This window comes from Ursus arctos, unplaced genomic scaffold, assembly GCF_023065955.2.
Source record: "Ursus arctos isolate Adak ecotype North America unplaced genomic scaffold, UrsArc2.0 scaffold_12, whole genome shotgun sequence".
Lineage (NCBI taxonomy): Eukaryota > Metazoa > Chordata > Mammalia > Carnivora > Ursidae > Ursus > Ursus arctos.
This window is the reverse complement of record NW_026622786.1, coordinates 67,385,502-67,406,299: the sequence shown is the minus strand read 5'-3', so window position 1 is coordinate 67,406,299 and position 20,798 is coordinate 67,385,502. Positions and strand designations below refer to the sequence as shown.

At 35.4% G+C, this 20,798-nt stretch overlaps 1 protein-coding gene across 4 annotated transcripts in view; it reads right to left on the bottom strand.

The window, feature by feature from the left end:
• SPATA6 (spermatogenesis associated 6) overlaps positions 1–20,798 on the bottom strand; it is a 151,880-nt gene that overhangs the window by 40,835 nt on the left and 90,247 nt on the right. For 2 of the 4 annotated variants that reach the window (XM_026498145.4, XM_048220349.2), the window contains exon 11: positions 12,337–12,436. In XM_026498145.4, coding sequence (XP_026353930.1) covers positions 12,337–12,436 — 100 coding nt within the window. The remainder of the gene's footprint in view (positions 1–12,336; positions 12,437–20,798) is intronic. The other 2 variants (XM_026498146.4, XM_026498147.4) reach the window with 1 other exon arrangement.

Here is a 20,798-nt window from a genome sequence, read left to right as displayed (position 1 = left end):
ACAAATGGTGTTGGGAAAACTGGACAGCAACATGCAGAAGAATGAAACTGGACCACTTTCTTACACCATAAACAAAAGTAAATTCAAAATTGACGAAAGACCTAAATGTGAGATTCCTAAAGAAATCCATCAAAATCCTGGAGGAGAACACAGGCAGAAACCTCTTTGACCTCAGCTGTATCAGCTTCTTACTAGACATGTTTCCAGAGGCAAGGGAAACAAAAGCAAAAATGAACATCAAGGGGCGTCTGGGTGGCGCAGTCGTTAAGCATCTGCCTTCGGTCAGGGTGTGATCCCAGCGTTCTGGGATGGAGCCCCACGTCAGGCTCCTCCACCAGGAGCCTGCTTCCTCCTCTCCCACTCCCCCTGCTTGTGTTCCCTCTCTCACTGGCTGTTTCTGTCAAATAAATAAAATAAAATCTTTAAAAAAAAATGAACATCAAGATGAAAAGCTTCCACACAGCAAAGGAAACATACAACAAAACTAAAAGGCAGCCTATGGAATGGAAGAAGATATTTGCAAACAACATATCTGATAAATGTTTAGTATCCAAAATCTATAAATAACTTATAAAACTCAACACCCCAACAAATAATCCAGTTAAGAAATGGGCATGGGACACAAAGAGACACTTTTCTAAAGAAGACATCCAGATGGCTAACAGACACATGAAAATATGCTCAACATCACTCATCATCAGGGAAATACAAATCAAAACCACAATGAGATACCACCTCACACCTGTCAGAATATTCAAAATTAACAACACAAGAAACAACAGGTGTTGGTGAGGATGGGGAGAAAGGGGAACCCTCTTGCACTGTTGGTGGAAGGCAAACTGGCGCAGCCACTTTGGAGAGCAATATGGAGGGTCTTCAAAAAGTTAAAAATAGAACTACCCTATGATCCAGCAATTGCACTACTAGGTATTTATGCAAAGGATACAAAAATACCGATTCAAAGGAGTACATGCATCCTGATGTTTATAGCAGCATTATCAAGAATAGTCAAACTATGGAGCAAGTCCAAATGTCCATTGACAGATGAATGGCTAAAGAAGATGTGGGGTGTGTATACACACACACACACACACACACACACACACACACACACAAATTGGATTTCCAGGCTAAAAGAGCAAGTGACTCACAAAGGAAAGAAAATTGGATTTTAAGCAGATTTTGATAGCAACATTCTGTGTCAAAACCAAGTAACATATTTAAAATAAAGAAAATGTAAGCCAAGGATTTTTATATCCAGCCAAAGTAACTTTCAGGCATAAAGACTACAGACAACATATCATGTTGAGAATGATTTGGGAATATTTGTCCCATGAGCCTCCTTAGGAATCTACTAGAGAAAGAGCTTCAGACAACTGAAATGATTAGAGAAGACACTGACATAAATAGCAATCATTAAGTATTTATATGTAGAACTTTAAATGAAGAATATAAAGGAGAACATACAGTATTATAGTATATAATGGGATATGCTCTGAAAATGTAGATGAGCACAGTTATGAAAAAGTGGAAAGGAGAAAAAATCCTTTTCTTCAGTAATTGTATCTTCAATGGTAGTTTGCTACTTTTATTCTGAGATCATTTTGCTAACAAAGCAAATGAGGACTTGGATTATATTCTAATTTTATCACCTTGAATGCATCTGCATTCATTACTCCTGGATTCCAGGATAAAGTCTACAGAACTTAGCCTGGTTTTCCATGATCTGGCCCAACAAAGACCTTCTGCTTTACCTGGATTATTTCCACAAGGAATTCTACCTGAAAACATGCATTTCTGTACAGGATAGGCTGATAGGATTAAGTTACATTTACTCTTATTTCTGCTATTTAAAGCATCTAGGCAAAAACAAACAAACAAACAAACAAACAAACAAACCAAAAAACCACCTAGGCTTTGGAATTGCTACATAGAGCAAGCAAGAAAGAGAGAATATGAAATAATCAGGTATCATGTGCCTGCTGATGAAAGAAAAAGCATGACTCAACCTTTCTGTTTATATTTAAGAAGTGTTTTGAAATAACCATATATTGGCATTTTTACTCAACATGACAATCATTGTGTTCAATTATGATGTTTATTCTGTTTATTTAATGTACCTAACTGATATGGTTGGGTATAAATTTACTGTTTTCTATTTATCCTGCCTATTATATTCTGTGTTTCCTTCTATTTCCTTATTTCTGCCAGAAGGCACTGGAGTCTGGGATTTAGACATAACAGCATAAGGACTGGGGTCTTTGTTGAAGTGATCTGACATTTTCTTTAATAAATGTGAAAATCATTTGCTCCCTTTTCACCTGGATTTTATTTTCAGCTGAATCTTTCTTGATCACTGACTTTCATTAGCTTGTTTGAAATGGGTTTTCATTTTTTAATGATTATCAAACTTTCAACATATTATGTTTTATTCTCCTCTGTATTAGTCAAATGTTTAATGATTCATAAAGGACTTTTTCACTATCCCAGAAAAGGTTGATATTTAAATAAAATCTTTGTGAAGTAAAAAAAAAATTTTTTTTTTTGTTTTTACTTTGTAGAATTCTTCGTGAAGTAAAAAGTAAATTTTAAAAACCCTGGTGTTTATATTTAAGATGATATATCTTTGTCTATGAGTATCCTTCAAAGAGGACCAACCTGTACTTTGATCTGACCTGTGTCCAGAGAGTGTGTTTGAGTGTGCAGATAACAATGTCTATCTCTTGTATGTTAGTGTTTACTGATGGATCTTATGTTTGCATGTTTTCACATGTTTATGTTTGGGCATTTATATTATCTAACTTAAGTGTATCAGATTGTACTTTGTGTGTTTATTTCTGTAGAGCTTAGTGGTTAAGATCATAGAGTGAAGAGGGCACGTGATGTGAGTATATGACCACTGGGTGTTATACACAACTCTTGAATTATAGAACGCTACACTACATCTGAAACTAATGATGTACTATATGTTGGCTAATTGAATGTAAATTAAAAAAAAAACAATAAAAACAAGCTAAAATTAAAGGGAAAGTCTTAATCTAGATTCAAATCTTTGCTCCAATCATCGTAAATAGCTACATGACCTTATCCAAGCCACTTAGCTTTTCTGAGCCTCAGTTCATCTTTAAAACAGTACTCCTTAATAGTAATTACTTTATAAGATTATTGCAGTGATAAATGGAGTAACAGATACACCATGCCTGGGATATAGTGAACATTTAATATAGTTATTATTTCTATGTAATTTGTTTTTCTCTGGAAAAACAATGACATTACTTATTTACATTTTTTGTTCTTATACTTAATCATATACTGTGCCACACAGTTTTTTTTTACTTTTATATTTATTGATTGGTTTATTAAATAATCATTGGACTATATAAGTTCTTTATAGGCAGGAAATTTGATTCTATGAAACGATCTCCAGTGCTGTGCATAGTGCCAGATACAGAGCATGCAGATATTTGGTGGAGAATGCTCAGCATATATGAATTAACATAGGCAGGAAAATATGACTAATTTTAATAGCCTGTGTCCAGGCTTCTCTTAGCGTAAACCAATTAAGATACTGAGATTAGTGACCAGTTTAAGTCAACTGCATTCGTGTGTGTGTGTAGTTTGTTTCTGTTTAAAGGCACAAGGAAGCTACCTAAACAGTACTACAAGTGGCCAACATTTCTGAGAGAAGAGGTGAACTAAAGGTCTGCAACTGGTGTTTTCCTGGGGGCATTTGTGTGTTGAGCATAGAACAAAATGTTGGGAATCTACGCTTTGTTCAACCACAGGTCTACTGCAGGAAGACAAAGAAATCGGCAGGGTTTTGGCAGTCTTACTGAGCTAGATGTACAAAATTAAAAACCTAAGAGGCCAAAATCCAATGAGACATGATGGGTGCAAAACTGAGCTAGCTGTTCCCTCAAGATACTTGCAGAATGTCTGAATCAGTGCAGGGTGAAGGGACAAAAAGCTAAGCAGAAAATATTTGAAAACCAAAAGGGATTTTCTGCTGTCTTGACTAAGAAGGATCATACATAGTACCCTATGGGAGGGAAAAAGCCTATAATCACACCAGCTCTCAGTTAAAAGCCCAAAGAGCTGAAATTAAGAACTTAGAACAGTTGACCTTGAACACGGGGTTGAGCTGAGCAGGTCCACTTACAATGCACATTTTTTTATAGTACTATAAATATATTTTCTCTCCCTTATGATTTTCTTAATAATATTTTCTTTTCTCTAGCTTACTTTAAGAATATAGTATATAATACACAAAATATGTGTTAATCAACGGTTTTATGTTATTGGTTATGCTTCTGGTCAAGAGTAGGCTATTAGTAGTTAAGTTTTTGGAGGGGTCAAAAGTTATATGCAGATTTCCGACTGTGCAAGGGGGGTGTGGAGCGTCTAACCTCTGTATTGTTCAAGGCTCAACAGTAGTTAAACTTTTTATTTTTGAATATTTAGATTTACAAAACAGTTGCCAAGATAAGAGAGTTCTTGTACACAGGAACTTCACCCTTCACCCAGTTCTCAATGTTAACATCTTATATAGCAACAGTTCAATGTGCAAAACAAAGAAATTAACATTAGTACAGTAATTATCTACATTGCATACTTGATTGCACCAGTTTTTCCAGTAATGCACTTCTATTCTAGGATCCAATACAGGATACCGTGCTGCTTTTAGATCATTTCTCCTTAGTGTCCTCCAATCTGTCCTTCCTTGTTTCTTATGACCTTGACAGTTTGGAAGAATACTAGGTCAGGTATTTTGTAGAAAGTTTCTCAATCTGATTTTGTCTGATATTTTTTCATGTTTAGACTAGGGTTATGGGCCCTGGGGAACAATGCCACAGAGCAGTACCCTTCATATCACCTGAGATCAAGGAATACAGGATGTCAGCATGAATTATCATTAGTGATGTTAACCTTGTATACATGATGTAAAGGTGGTGTTTGCCAGATTTCTCCAAGTTACAATTTCTCTTTTGCATTCTCTATTCATCGGAAACAAATCACTAAGTCTAGCCCACACTCAAGGGAAGAAGAATTAAGTTGTACCTCATGGAAGGGGCAATATCCACAATTATTATTTACAATTCTTCTGTAAGAAAGATGTGTCCATTCTCATCCGTAGTCATTCATTGTTTCACTTATATCAATATGTACTTATGGATTTTATTTTATTCTTTGGGTTATAATCCAAATATTGCTATTTATTTTGTTGCTCAAATTATTCCAGCAATGGCCACTGGGACTTCAGATTGGCTCCTGTGTTCTTTTGATATGACCCTGTTCTCCTCATTCCCCCCCTTTTTTTTTTTTTTTAAGAGCAATTCTTCACTTTCCATACTACAAGATAGTCCATCCTAATCTGTGTTTTCCTGCCCCAGCCCCACAGAATCAGCTACTGCTCCAAGAGTCCTGGTAACTTTTACTGAATATAGGTATTTAGAAACCAAGATCTGGGAGCTGGGTGTGCTCATTGCTGTTGGGTTGTCACTCCTTTTAGGCCCTTTTGGAGGACAAAAGTAGGAAATATGGATGTGTACGAACCCAAATACACTCATATCTATATTTGAGTCAGTCTAGCTGTATATATATGAAAATAAACATGAATTAAACTTATTTTAGACACTGTCCTAACATCATAGGGTTTACCTTCTTTGTCACTTCTTTTCTGACAATGAAAAACCTGGTTGTCTTTATCTATGATTTCTTTACTTATTTGTTCAACTCTCATATGAATGTAAAGTATTTTCAGAATTGCTAATCTATACCCCTGTATGAAACACACTTAGCTACTAGAACAGGGGTTGGCAAACTTCAACTCCCAGAGTAATTCTGACCCTCTGGCTGTTTTGGTGAGCCCTGAGAGGTAAAAGTAATTTTTATCTTTTTACATTTAAAAGACAGGAGGAAAAGGTTTCATGAAAATCACATGAAATTCACATTTTAGTGCATATGGATAAAGTTTTATTGGAATACAGACATACTCATCTGTTTACCAATTGTCTATGTCTGCTTTAGTGCTATAAGAGCAGAGCTGAGTAGTGTGACAGGGACCTTATGGCACAAAAAATATTTACTCTCTGGCTCTTTGCAGAAAATGTTTGCAAATTCCTGCAAAAGAATATAGTGATTTAATCGTTCTTTTCGTCTTTAGCCTCGCAGTATCTAGCCAAAACACTATACTTCAAAGTTACTTAGGTAAGCTAATTTAAAGCTATATCTTGTATTTTCAGTACTTTTACATTCATTTGCTATGATCTGCATTAAATCCTCAGAAGCCCAAATATCACACTTGATATTTTTTTCTTTTATTTTTCATTCAGTAAAGTTCTCTCTTTCTGATGTACACTTCTGATAGTTTTGACAAATGCATAAAGTCACATATCAACAACTTCAGTACCAAACAGCTCCAACACCCTAAAAATCTCCCTGTGAGACTGGTTTCTCTGTAGTCAACCTCTTCCGCCTCCCCTATACTTTGCTATTTCAACGATGTCATGTAAATAAAATCATACAACATGTAGCTTTGGAGCTTTAGCTTCTTTCATTTCGTAAGCTGAATTTAAGACTAACCATGTTGTTGTATGAATTTATAGCTCACTTTTTAAAAAAAGATTTTTTTATTATTTTAGGGAGGTGGAGAGGCAAATGGAGAGGGAGATAGAGAATCTCAATCAGATTCCCCATTGAGCACGGAGCCTGTTGCAGGGTTTGATCCCATGATACTGACATCATGACCTGAACCAAAATCAAGAGTTGGATGCTTAACTGACAGCCACCCAGTGCCCCTATAGCTCACTCTTTTTATTGCTGAGTTATAGTCCATTGAATGGCTATACCACAGTTTGTTCACCATTTGCCTTTGAAGAGTATATTGGTTGCTTCTAATTTGGGGCATTTATGAATAAACTTACTATAAACATTCATATACAGGTTTTTGTGTGCACACAAATTTTCAATTCATTTGGGTAAATACCTAAGAGTAGGATTGCTGGGTTGCATGATAAGTATATTTAACCTTATACAAAACTGCCAAGCTGTTTTGTGGCTGTACCACTGGGCATTCCCACCAACACTGAATGAGAATTTCTATTGCTCCATATCCTTGACAGCATTTACTAGTATAAGTTTTTTGGGGGGTTTGTTTCTGTTTAACAATTTTAATAGGCAGCGGTGGTATTTCATTGCAGTTTTAATTCTCATTTCTATAATGATTATTAAGCAACTTTTCATGTTTATCTGATGAAATGTCTGTTCAGATATATTGCCCATTTTTAATTGGGTACTTTATTTTCTTATTATTGAGTTTGAAGAGGATTTTTTAAAAATTCTAGATACAAATCCTTCATCATATATGTGATTTATAAATATTTTCATCCAGACTATGACTTGTCATTCTATTCTCTTAACATTGTCTTTCACAGACCAAAAGTTTTTAATTTTAATGAAGTTCAATTTATCAATTTTTTTATGGATCATGTGTTTTGTGTTATATCTTAAAAGTAATTTACAAATATCAATTAAATAGATTCTCTACTATGTTTTAGGTCTAAGATCTATTTTCAAATGTGCATTTTTAAAAACCCAGAACCATGCATTGAAAAGACAACAAATTGCAAAGTCTCTGTTTAATTGACTTTGAACTTTTGTCAAAACTCAGTTGACAGTATTGATGTGGGCCTATCTCTGGGGTATTTATTCTATTCCTTTGACATATGTGTCTATTGTTTGGTCAATGACACACTGTCTTCATTGTTGTGCTTTATAGTAAGTCTTAAAATTAGGTAGTGGCTCCTCCAACTTTGTTCTTTTTCAGAATTGTTTTTGGTTTTTCAATTTCTTTTGCCCCTTCCATATACATTTTAGAATCAGCTTGTCAATTCTCTATTAAAAAGTTTGATAGGGTTGTAATTTTGATTGCACTGAATCTAGAGATCAAATTGAGGAAAACTGACATCTTCGTATTGAGTCCTCCAATCAGTGAACATGGTGTATTTCTTCATTTAGTTCTATCTTCTTTGATTGCTTTCGACAGCGTTTTGTAGTTCTCAGAATGCAAATGCTGCACATATTTTGTTAGGATTATGCCTAAGGACTTCAATTTCTGGTGCTATTGTAAATGGTATGGATTTCCTAATTGAAAATTCCAACTATTCACTTCAGATATATAGCAAAAAATGGACTTTCTTCATATTTTGTGACCTTGTTAAAACCTCACTAATTAGTTCTGGGAGCTTTTCTGGAGATCCCGTGGAATTTTCTGCAAAATCATATCCTCTGCAAATATAAGGTTTTTTTTTTTTTTTCTTATTTTCCAACCTGTATCCCTTTTATTTCTTTTTCTTATCTTCCTGCATTGTCTAAGACTCCCAGTATGTTGTTAAAGGAATGTTAAGAGAGGGCATCCTGGTTTCTGAATTTAGGGGAAAATATTCAGTCTTTCACCATTAAGTATAATGTGTTAGCTTAGGTTTTCAAAGATGCTCTTCATCAGGTTGATAAAGTTCCCTTCTACCTCAACTTTACTAAGAATGTTTATCAAGAATAGAGTTGGATTTTGGTAGGTACTTGTTCTGTGCTTATTGAAATGACATACAGAAGAAATATGCTTTTTCTCATTTAACCTATCAATAAGATGAATTTATATTACATTTCTAGAATGAGACCACTTGATTATGATATATTTTCATTTTTATATACTGTTGGATTTGATTTGCTAGTATGTTGCTGAGGATTTCTGCGTAAATGTTCATGAGGGATTTTTGTCTGTATATTTTTCTTTTCTTATAATGTCATTGTCTGGTTTTGATGTTAGGGAAAATGCTGATCTCATAAGATGATTTAGGAAGTTTTCCTTCTACTTTCTGTCTGGTAAGACTGGCATTAGGTTTTTCTTAAAGGTTTGGTAGAATTCACCAGAGAAACCATCTGGGCCTGGTTCTTTATTTATGTAAGATTCTTAACTGCAAATTCAATTTCTTTAATAGATAGACAACTATTCAGATTATCGACTTCTTCCTAAGTTACTTTTGGTACTTTATGTCCTTCAAAAAATTCTTGAAAGTTATGTCTTTCATTAAGTTTCAAATAGTTTTACCATCAATGTAAACACAGAAGACAGGATTAGCAAACTAGAGGACATTTTTAATTAAAGTATCCAAATTAGAGAGAGAGAGAGAGAGAAAAGAATTAAAAATATCAAAATAAGCACAAGATACATGAGAGTCTAAAAATCTAAAAAATCTTATGCAAGTCTAAAAATCTAATGTAAGTATAATTGGGAGATTCAGAAAAACAGATAATGGGACATAAGCACTGTTTAAAGAAAGAATGGCTGCAGGTTTTCCAAAACTGATGGAAAATATCAACCTACATATTTAGGAAGCTCTGAAAACTTAACATAGAATCAATCCACAAATACCACATCTAGGTATATAATAGTAAAATTACTAAACACAAAGTTGAGTAGTAAATCTTAAATGCAACAGAGTGGGGAAAAAATCCCCACATTACTTCAAAGGTGTAATAGCTTACTTTTCAAGACACAAAAAAAGCCAGAAGACAATGGAATAGCTTCTTTAAAATACCAAAGAAAATAACTACCAATCTAGAATTTTATATCCAATAAAACCATCCTACATAAAATTAAAACCAAGATGTTTTCAAACAGAATCAGAATTTACAGCAAGGAGAATGTCAAAAAAGAAGTATGAAGGGAAGAAGGAACGTGATTCTAGAATCTATATAGGAACATGGAATTGCAGGAAAGAAGGAAGAATAATAGGATAAATAAGTGGCTAACATGAATAAACATTACTATATAAATAAAACTAATTTCTTGCGAGTTTTATGTATGTAGAATTAAAATTCATGACAAAAATGTGCAAAAAAGGGGACAGGTTAAAAAGGGTTAAATTTTGAGGGCCCCATTATTGTTAGGGAGGTCAATGAAGAAATAATGTCACGCATGCATGTTGAAATCTGTAGAGCAACCAATAATAGAAGAGTTAAAAATGAAGAGCAAATTAATAAAAAGGAAAGTGAATTATAAAAAGTACTTACTAATCCAAACCTAAGCAGCATCAATCTACATAAAAATTCTAGGCTTTAATTCTTCAAAAAAAAAAAAAAAAACCTCATGCTACTCACAAGATATGCACTTTAAATATAACGATAAAAAGAAAAAAAAATGGAAAAATACATACCATGCATAGAGTAGCCAAAAGAAAAGCCATTGTAACTGTACAAATATCAGATAAAACATACTGTCAAGCAAGGAATATTGCTAGAGATGAAGAGATGAACATTGCTTCACAATAAAAGGTTCATATCACAGTCTGAAATCTGTATCCCACCAATGACATAGCTTCAAAATACCTAAAATTAACAAAACTAGAAAGAAATCTTGAGGCTTAAAGCTTTCTTGGGACTTGATATCTATCTATCATGATACAGAAAAAATAACTTTAATCAGATCATATATTTAAATGGGTAAAAAACAAAAAGCCTTTAGAGGAAAACATAGGAGAAAGTCGTGAAGTACACAAAATTTCTAAAAATGTTAATCAACAACAAAAAACCATAATGAATTGAATTCATTAGGATTAAGAATTTCTTTTCATCAAAGATGTCATTAAGAGAATAAAAAGGCAAAGCACAGAGTGAGGAAAGACAATTATAAAACATACACCTAAAAATTCATATAAGGATCTATATGGAACTCTCAACAAAAAAAACCAAAAGGAGACAATTCAGCACAAAAATTGACAAATGACTTCAACAAGCGCTCACAAAAGAGAATATCCAATGGCCAGGAAGTATACTCATTCATCATCAGGAAATAGCAGATAGAAACCATCATATGATAAACTACTTCTTACTTACCAAAAGGCCAAAATGAAAACTCACGCAGGCACATGCGCGCGCACGCACACACACGCGCCAATCAAGTAGCAGTAAGGATGTGGAGCAACTATAACTGCCACACACAGGTAGTTAAAATCACCCGAAAAATTCTTTGACAGCACCTTCTAAAGCTGAATGTACACATCCCCTATGACTGGGCAACTCCAAATAGGAAGGGTACATACATACCCCAATAAGAACACAATGATACCCAAAGTATGCATAAAATGCTGTAGCAGCTCTGTAATAGCCCAAACCAGAAACGACCCAAATGTCCATCAACAGAGGAACGAATAACAGTAGTATTTGCATATAATAAAACACCATGCAGCAGCAAAAGGGAAGAACTATTGCTAAATATAATAAGATGTCCGCAGTACAAAGAAGTCTGAATTGTAAAGTCAAAGTGAAACAGGTCAGAGAAAAAAGGAGATACTGTAGGATGTCATTTATATAAAGATTAAAACACACAATCCTAACTTGCTATTAGAAGTCAGGATAATGTTTACCCTTGGAGTGGCAGTAGCTGAGAGGAAAGAGAAGCTTCTGCAGAGCTGATAATATTTTATTGCTTGATTTGATAGCTAGTTTACACAGGAGTATGCTGATTTTATTATAATTCATAAAGTTGTTATTTATGATTTGTGCCTTTTCCAAATGTATATTTACTTTGAAAACAAGCTTAATTTAAAAACAATATGGATATAGAAACTTAAAACTGTACAAACTGATGGAATGTCACATAATCCAGTTATATCGTCAGGACCAAGCCAAGTACCCAACATGACGCTCATGATAAATGACTGTTTTTTAAACTACTGAATGAAACAAGCAAACAAAAAAAAATCAAACACAGAAAGAATACACTGTAATTATTCCCCAGCTGTCCTTCATATATATGTTTGTCTTACCTCAGAAAATATTCTCATATTAATGTTCTCAATTCTAAACCCAGTAAACCTGAACTGCTCTTTTCCTCTTTTAAATATTTAATTAACATAAAAATCGGCTGGGAAGCTGCTTCAAAATAATTATTTCCCACTCTACCTCCCCTCATTCTACCATTTAGAATAAAATCTCTTTGCAGGAAATGGACTTGTTTTATTCTGGGCCACAAAAACAAGAGCCTCCACACTTTGAAGGCTATGAAATAATTATCATAAAGTCACTACTAACTGACTATGAGATAATTATTAGTAACATTGTTTAGAGTTCAGATGATGTCAAACATTCTGCATAACGACTCAGGTCAAGCAGGAAGTTAGACATATTGCCTTTAGCAAAACCACTGACTTCCATCGAATGGAGGTTGTATCTTTTTGCTTCTCTTTCCAGTGATTAACTATTACAAGCTTTAAGCATCTTCAGTGGTTTTCTTGCCCAATTAGAAAAGGCCTTCAAGAGAAAATTTTAGAAACTAACATATAAATGTCTTTGATGAGCCTGATGTGATTTCAAGACATTTTTTACCCGGTCATGGATCTCATCGCAGTTTGAAGGTGAACACCAATCAGAATGGAATCTGTGGGCATAAAAAAACAAAGGTGACTTGTAGCCAGAGGGAGAGAAAAATAAATCTTTCCAAATGCCAGACACAGAAAATCATTTTTTTCCTTATCCCTGTGTGATAACATAGAAAGATTAAAAGAGCATATTTTCTTCATTGACCAAGGATGAGAGGCAAATGTATAATCAGGCACTGATTCTCTGCAGAAGTATTAGGTCTTCATAATATGTGCAATAAGTAGTCTTAATAAAGTTTGACGTGAATTAGGGACAGCATATTTATACATCTGACCATTTTAACAATTTCCTTACATAAGTCTTTAGAGCTTTATCTCTAAATATACAGATGTTCAGATTAGAACAACAATTCCGTGTATAGTGCCTTTAAAATTAGTTCTTATTTTCCAGTAATTTAATCGCACTCTCTTAAATTATGTGGGAGAAATTCCTTTTGTATACAGAAAAAGAAAACTAATTTATGAAATGAAGCAAAATGTTTAAACAGATGAAAATATTATTTAGAATCCAATCATATTCTTACTCCCTCCGAACATAGAGGAACATAAAAATTGAATGATCCCCTCTCGGCATAGATATCACTCCTCTAGTCTATCCTGTAAGTGTGTGTGTGTTTTAAATGAATATTGAAAAACAGGAAAGGAAAATGTAACTTTTATTAAAATAGGAGTTTTGGAATTACAGAAGAATTAAAGCAACCATTCTTCTTTCTTACGCCATTCCCAAACTCAAAACTGGCATTAGTATAACTAAGCTACTTTATTTACCTTATACAAGTAATAATGAAAATCTCCAGGTCCACCTGATTATAATTCATCCGTATCAAGTGTTACTGATAATTTTCAGAAAGGAATGGGTACGAAAACGCTAACTGCTTACATCTTTGCCTTTTTTCCTCCCAGCTTGTTCTTGCAAAGTTATAATTTTTATTTATAGTTATACAAAGTATAAACTATTAAGCAGGAAAAAATGATTTACATAATGTTTCAAAGAATGCAAACAATAATGGATGATCAACTATATGGAAATTTTAATATTCTACATTTGTAAAAGGAAGTGTTACTGCATCTACACAAATATATTGTCCTACTTTGTTATTTGCTACATACGTAACCCATCTTGAAAACCTGAGATCCAAACATGCAGTTCCAAGAGGATCTCTTCAGTGTACTATGAGGGGATCCACTAGTCTGTGCTGTGGTATAAGAAATGATTGCCTACCAATCTTAAGCTTCATTTACAAAATACAAAACTGTAAGCATGATTAAAAGGAGTATCAGCTCCTTTTTAATTAGATTTGCTAGTATTTCTTAGTCTGATTTTAGTAATAACTCTACAGCCTAATACAAATGATAAGTCATAATATTAATATTTATACTTGGAGGAGAAAACTATTTCCGAAATGTAACACTTATAATAAAAATTGCAACCATTTTATGTGTGTTAACTCTATTGGAGATATTTTTTTAAATGGGCTTAAAGCAAAAAGCACCTTCACTATAAATAAGTTCATTTGCTCACAGTCACTAATAGAGTTTCTGAAAGTCTGTTTATTCACATACGTGATTAAGGAGTCAACATTTTACACTAATCTCAGAAGAAAACTTATCTCATCTTAATGAATATTTACCCAGATAAATTCCTGTAGCTGTATATTCTGTTATACTCCTAATTTTGCTGGGGACATATAATCTACATTTACATCAGTTTAAATTGTTTACTGATTCCACCGGATTTTATAAACACCCTGTACGTATACTGCTCAGTAACCTAAAAAGCCATATCAGAGAATGGCTTCTATTTAAACGTGTGGTACTGTGTGCTGAAAAGGATGAAACGTTTTTGTCCCTAGTAATATGTCCTATAGACATTTTGTTTTCATTTATAACTAAATCTAAATCTTCTTTAGAACATACACTCAAAATAGAGGTGTTCTACCTTAGTGAAAGTAAAAAAGTTTATCTATCCCTAAGGACTACACTAATAAAAGTTTATTACTTTATTTAAATGAATTTAAAACTAAAATGTCATTATTTGCTTTTATTTTAAAAGCACCTCAACCTTCCTCAAGTGATAGGTGAAATGGGTCATGTTTAATATTAGAGCTACTCATTTCCTTCTAGAAAAGAACTTACTACATCTACTACCAAGCATCAGAATAAATGTGTAAATGCCACTCACTACTAGAAGGCCATCACCTGCACTGGAATATGAAAAAGGGACGGCTGACTTTAGCTGACCTCAGTGAAGCATTTTTGAGTATAGCCTCAATGAAGAATTTATCAACTTGGGAAGGCAGGCTTCAAAATCTGGGACAAAATTACAGACAAGGGTAAAGTAACATGGGACTAAAATTCATATTGTACTACAGTGGTAGACAACTAGAGAACTGTGCAAAAACATATGAAAAGTCAGAAAAATAAAGTGATGTTTATACAGAGATACAGGTATAAATTTCCTGAAAAGCTACAGAGATGGCAAAGAACCGAATGAATAAAACCACAAGTGCTTGATTCTAAAAGTAAGGAAAAAGAGAGTAGCACTGACTACCCATCTAACATCTGAGCAGACACGGAAATTAAGAAAGTCCCCTGAAAACTGAGACACAAGTTACCAGACTTCAGCAGGAAAATCTCTTCAAAAGTTCCTCTTGAACTTAAAAGCCTACAGAAACATAGATATGTATCTCTCTCTGTAAATAGAGAGAGACTTCTTTAAATCCATCTGTCCATCTATCCATGAACTCCATGAGCCCTCAGGCAGGATTCTAGTGGCCTAGAAGCAACATTAATCAAAATTCCCCATTTCAGGATTAGGGTCTCCAGCAGACCTCCATACATCCATTTGAATGCTTACAGGGCTAATGAGGAAACAGACAAATCCATCTGTTCAGAATAGAGATGTTTTATTTTTATTTTTTTATTATTCAGCCTTTATTTTTTTATTTTTTTATAATATTTTTTATATTATGTTAGTCACCATACAATACATCCCTGGTTTTTTATGTAAATTTCGATGATTCATTAGTTGCATATAACACCCAGTGCACCATGCAATACGTGCCCTCCTTACTACCCATCACCGGTCTATCCCATTCCCCCACGCCCCTCCCCTCTGAAGCCCTCAGTTTGTTTCTCAGAGTCCATAGTCTCTCATGCTTCATTCCCCCTTCTGATTACCCCCTCTTTTTTTATCCTTCTTCTCCTACTGATCTTCCTAGTTCTTATGTTCCATAGATGAGAGAAACCGTATGATAATTGTCTTTCTCGGCTTGACTTATTTCATTTAGCATTATCTCCTCCAGTGCCGTCCATGTTGCAGCAAATGTTGAGAATTCGTTCTTTCTGATAGCTGAGTAATATTCCATTGTATATATGGACCACATCTTAATCCAGTCATCTGTTGAAGGGCATCTCAGCTCCTTCCACGATTTAGCTATTGTGGACAATGCTGCTATGAACATTGGGGTGCATATGGCCCTTCTCCACTACGTCTGTATCTTTGGGGTAAATACCCAGTAGTGCAATGGCTGGATCATAGGGTAGCTCAATTTTTAACGTTTTAGGGGACCTCCACACTGTTCTCCAGAGTGGCTGTACCAACTTGCATTCCCACCAACAGTGTAGGAGGGATCCCCTTTCTCCACTTCCTCTCCAACAATTGTTCTTTCCTGCCTTGCCAATTTTTTCCATTCTAACTGGTGTAAGGTGATATCTTAGTGTGGTTTTGATTTGAATTTCCCTGATGGCTAATGATTTTGAACATTTTTTCATGTGTCTGTCAGCCATTTGTATGTCTTCATTGGAAAAGTGTCTGTTCATATCTTTTGCCCATTTTATGATTTGTTTATTTGTTCTCATGTATTGAGTTTGAGAAGTTCTTTGTAGATCCTGGATACCAGTCTTTTATCTGTAGTATCATTTGCAAATATATTCTCCCATTCCGTGGGCTGCCTCTTAGTTTTTTTGACTGTTTCCTTGGCTGTGCAGAAGCTTTTTATTTTGATGAAGTCCCACAAGTTCATCTTTTGTTTCTCTTGCCTTTGGAGATGTCATGAAAAAGGTTGCTGTGGCCAATGTTGTAGAGGTTGTTGTCTATGCTCTCCTCTAGGATTTTGATGGATTCCTGTCTCACATCGAGGTCTTTCATCCATTTGTGTATGGTGTGAGAGAGTGGTCAAGTTTCATTCTTTTGCATGTAGCTGTCCAATTTTCCCAGCACCATTTATTGAAGAGACTTTCTTTTTTCCACTGGATGTTTTTTCCTGCTTTATCAAAGATTAGTTGCCCAAAGAGCTGAGGGTCCATTTCTGGGTTCTCTATTCTGTTCCACTGGTCTATGTGTCTGTTTTTGTGCCACTACCATGCTGTCTTTGTGATCACAGCTTTGCACTATAGCTTGAAATCTGGCAACATGATGCCCCCAGCTTTGTTTTTCCTTTTCAACAATTCCTTGGCGATTCGGGGTCTTTTTCTGGTTCCACACAAATTTAAGGGCTGTTTGTTCCAGTTCTTTGAAAAATGTCATTGGTATTTTGATTGGGATAGCATTGAAAGTGTAGATTGCTCTGGGTAGCATGGTCATTTTAACTATGTTAATTCTTCTGATCAATGAGCATGGAATATTTTTCCATCTTTTTGTGTCTTCTTCAATGTCTTTCAAGAGTGCTTTGTAGTTTCTAGAATACAGATCCTTTACATCTCTGGTTAAGTTAATTCCAAGATAACATATGATTTTTGGTGCTATTGTAAATGGGATGGATTCCCTAATTTCTCTTTCTTCAGTCTCATTGTTCGTGTATAGAAATGCAACTGATTTCTGAGCATTGATTTTGTATCCCGCCACATTACTGAATTGCTCTATAACTTCTAGTAGTTTGGGAGTGGATTCTCTTGGGTTTTCCATATAGAGTATCATGTCATCTGCGAAGAGAGACAGTTTGACTTCTTCTTTGCTGATTTGGATACCTTTGATCCCTTTTTGCTGTCTGATTGCTGTTGCAAGGACTTCTAGTACTATGTTGAATAATCATGGCGAGAGTGGGCATCCTTGTCGTGTTCCTGATCTTAAGGGAAAGGCTTCCAGCTTTTCCCCATTGAGAATGATATTTGCTGCAGGCTTTTCATAGATGGTTTTTATGAGATTGAGGAATGTACCCTCTATCCCTACACTCTGAAGGATTTTAATCAGGAAAGGATGCTGTATTTTGTCAAATGCTTTTTCTGCATCTATTGAGAATATCATATGATTTTTGGCTTTTTTCTTGTTGATAAAATCTATCACACTGATAGATTTGTGAATGTGAACCACCCTTGCATCCCAGGGATGAATCCCACTTGGTCATGATGGATAATCCTTTTAATGTACTCTTGTATTCTATTAGCAAGGATCTTGTTGAGAATTTTGGCATCCATATTCGGGAAATCGGTCTGTAATTCTCCTTTTTGATGGGGTCTTTGCCTGGTTTGGGGATCAAGGTAATATTGGCCTCATAGAATGAGTTTGGTAGCTTTCATTCTGTTTCTATTTTTTGAAATAGCTTTAGGAGAATAGGTATTATTTCTTCTTTGAATGTTTGGTAGAATTCCCCAGAAAACCGTCCGGGCCTGGAGTCTTGTTTTTTGGAAGGTTGTTTATCACTGACTCAATCTCTTCATAATTAATTGGTCTGTTTAAAAAATCAATTTCTTCCTGTTTCAGTCTTGGTAGTTTATAGGTTTCCAGGAAGGCCTCCATCTCTTCCAGATTGCTTAATTTATTGGCAAAAAGCTGTTGATAAAAGTTTCTAATAATCCTTCCAATTTCATTGGTGTTGGTTGTGACCTCTCCCTTTTCATTCATAATTTTATTAATTTGGGTCCTTTCTCTATTCTTTTGGATAAGTCTTGCCAGTGGTTTGTCAATTTTGTTTTTTCTTTCAAAGAACCAGCTTCTAGTTCTGTTGATCTGCTCTACTGTGCTCCTGGTTTCTAATTCATTGATCTCTGCTCTAATCTTGATCAACTGCTTTCTCGTGCATGGATTAGGCCTGTTTCTCTGTTGCTGTTCTAGCTTCTTGAGGTGAGAATAATAAAAACTGCATTTTAGATTTTTCTATTCTTTTGAGTGAGCCTTGGATGGCTAGGTATTTTCCCCTTAGGACTGCCTTTGTAGTGTCCCGTAGGTTTTGGACCATTGTGTTTTAATTCTCGTTGGTCTCCATAAATTGTTTAAATTGATTTTTGATTTCCTGGTTTATTGAATCATTCTTGAGCAGGATGGTTCTTAGTCTCCAAGTGTTTGAGTTTCTTCCAAATTTTTCCTTGTGGTTGAGCTCCAATTTCAAAGCATAATGATCTGAGAATATGCAGTGAATAATTTCAGACTTTGGTATGGGTTGAGACCTGTTTTGTGACCCAGAACATGGTCTATTCTTGAGAATGTTCCATGGGCATTAGAATAGAATGAGTATTCTTTGGTTCTGGGGTGTAATGTTCTATATATATCTATGAGGTCTAACTCGTCTAGTATGGCATTCAAAGCACTTGTTTGTTTGTTGATTTTCTGCTTATCTATTGCTGATAGTGGAGTGTTGAGGTCCCCTACTATTAACGTATTATTATCTATATGTCTCTTTATTCTGGTTAAGAGTTGGCTTGTGTATCTTGTTGCTCCCCTGTTGGGAGCATAGATATTTATAATGGTCATATCCACTTGTTGGATACATCGTTTAAGAATAATATAGTGCCCTTCTGTATCTCTAACTATAGTCTTTAGTTTAAAATCCAATCTGTCTGCTATGAGAATTGCTACCCCAGCTTTCTTTTGAGGTCCATTGGCATGAAAGATGGTATTCCATCCCTTTACTTTCAGTCTGGATGTAGCCTTAGGTTCGAAATGAGTCTCTTGTAGACAGCAAATGGATAGGTCATGTCTTTTTATCCAATCTGCAACCCTGTGCCCTTTTATGGGAGCATTTAGGCCATTTACATTGAGACTGATTATTGAGATATGATTTTAATGATGCCATGTTACCTGTAAAGTCTTTGTTTCTATAGATTGTGACTTTCTGTTCTGTATCACTCTTGGGGCCTTTTTACTTTTATAGAACCCCCCTTAATATCTCCTGTAGGGCTGGTTTCGTGGTTACGAAATTGGTCAACGACTGGCGATTCTGGAAGGTCTTTATCTCTCCATCAATTCTGAATGACAGCCTTGCTGGATAAAGGATCCTTGGCTGCATGTTTTTCTCTGAAAGAGCTTTAAAAATGCTCCCCCAACCCTTTCTCTCATTCCAGGTCTGTGTAGACAGGTCTGACGTAATTCTGATACCTTTGCCTTGGTACGCGAGAAACTTCTTTGCCCTGGCGGCTTTCAATACTGTATCCTTGGATCTAATATTTGCAAATTGCACTATTATGTGACGTGGCGTAGATTTGTCGTGGTTGAGCTTGGGAGGGGTCCTCTCTGCCTCTTGGACACGAATGCTTGTTTCCTTTGCTAGATTAGGGAAGTTTTCAGCTACAATTTGTTCAAATATCTCTTCTAGACCTCTGTTTTTCTCCACCCCCTTGGGGATGCCAATGATTGTGACATTGGAACGTTTCATTGAGTCAGTAATCTCCCATATCCTACATTCTTGAGATTGGATTTTTTTGAGCCAAGTTTGTTTTTTTTTTTTTTAAAGATTTTATTTATTTATGTGACAGAGAGACAGCCAGCGAGAGAGGGAACACAGCAGAGGGAGTGGGAGAGGAAGAAGCAGGCTCATAGCGGAGGAGCCTGATGTGGGACTCGATCCCGGTACGCCAGGATCACGCCCTGAGCCGAAGGCAGACGCTTTAACGACTGCGCTACCCCGGCGCCCCTTGAGCCAAGTTTCTATTTTAGTTTTCTCTTCTACTAACCCATCCTCCAATTTGCCAATACGTTCTTCTGCCTCATTCACCCTGGCCGTCAGAGCATCTACTTTTAACTGCATTTGATTCATAGAATTTTTAATTTCTGCCAGATTTGCTCTCATTTCTGCCCTTAGAGATTCTATATTCTCAATATTTTCATTAATACTTTTTTCAAGTCAACACATCATCTTGACCATTGTTACTCTGAACTCCATTTCTGATAATCTGGTTATATCCATATCCATTAGTTCTGTGGCAGAGGCCACAGACTCATTGTCTTTTCTTTGCTGGGGGGGATTTCTCCTTCTCGTCATTCTGATGAGGAGAGGTTGCGGGGTTGTCCAGAGCCCAAATTATTGACCGGGACCCAGGCAGTGCGCACTTGTTTTATAGGGACCTTAGGGATGTGGGCTTCTTGATTTTTCAGCCTGCCTTCTGGGGGAGGGGCCTGCTGAGCCAATACTCAGGCAACCCTGTTTG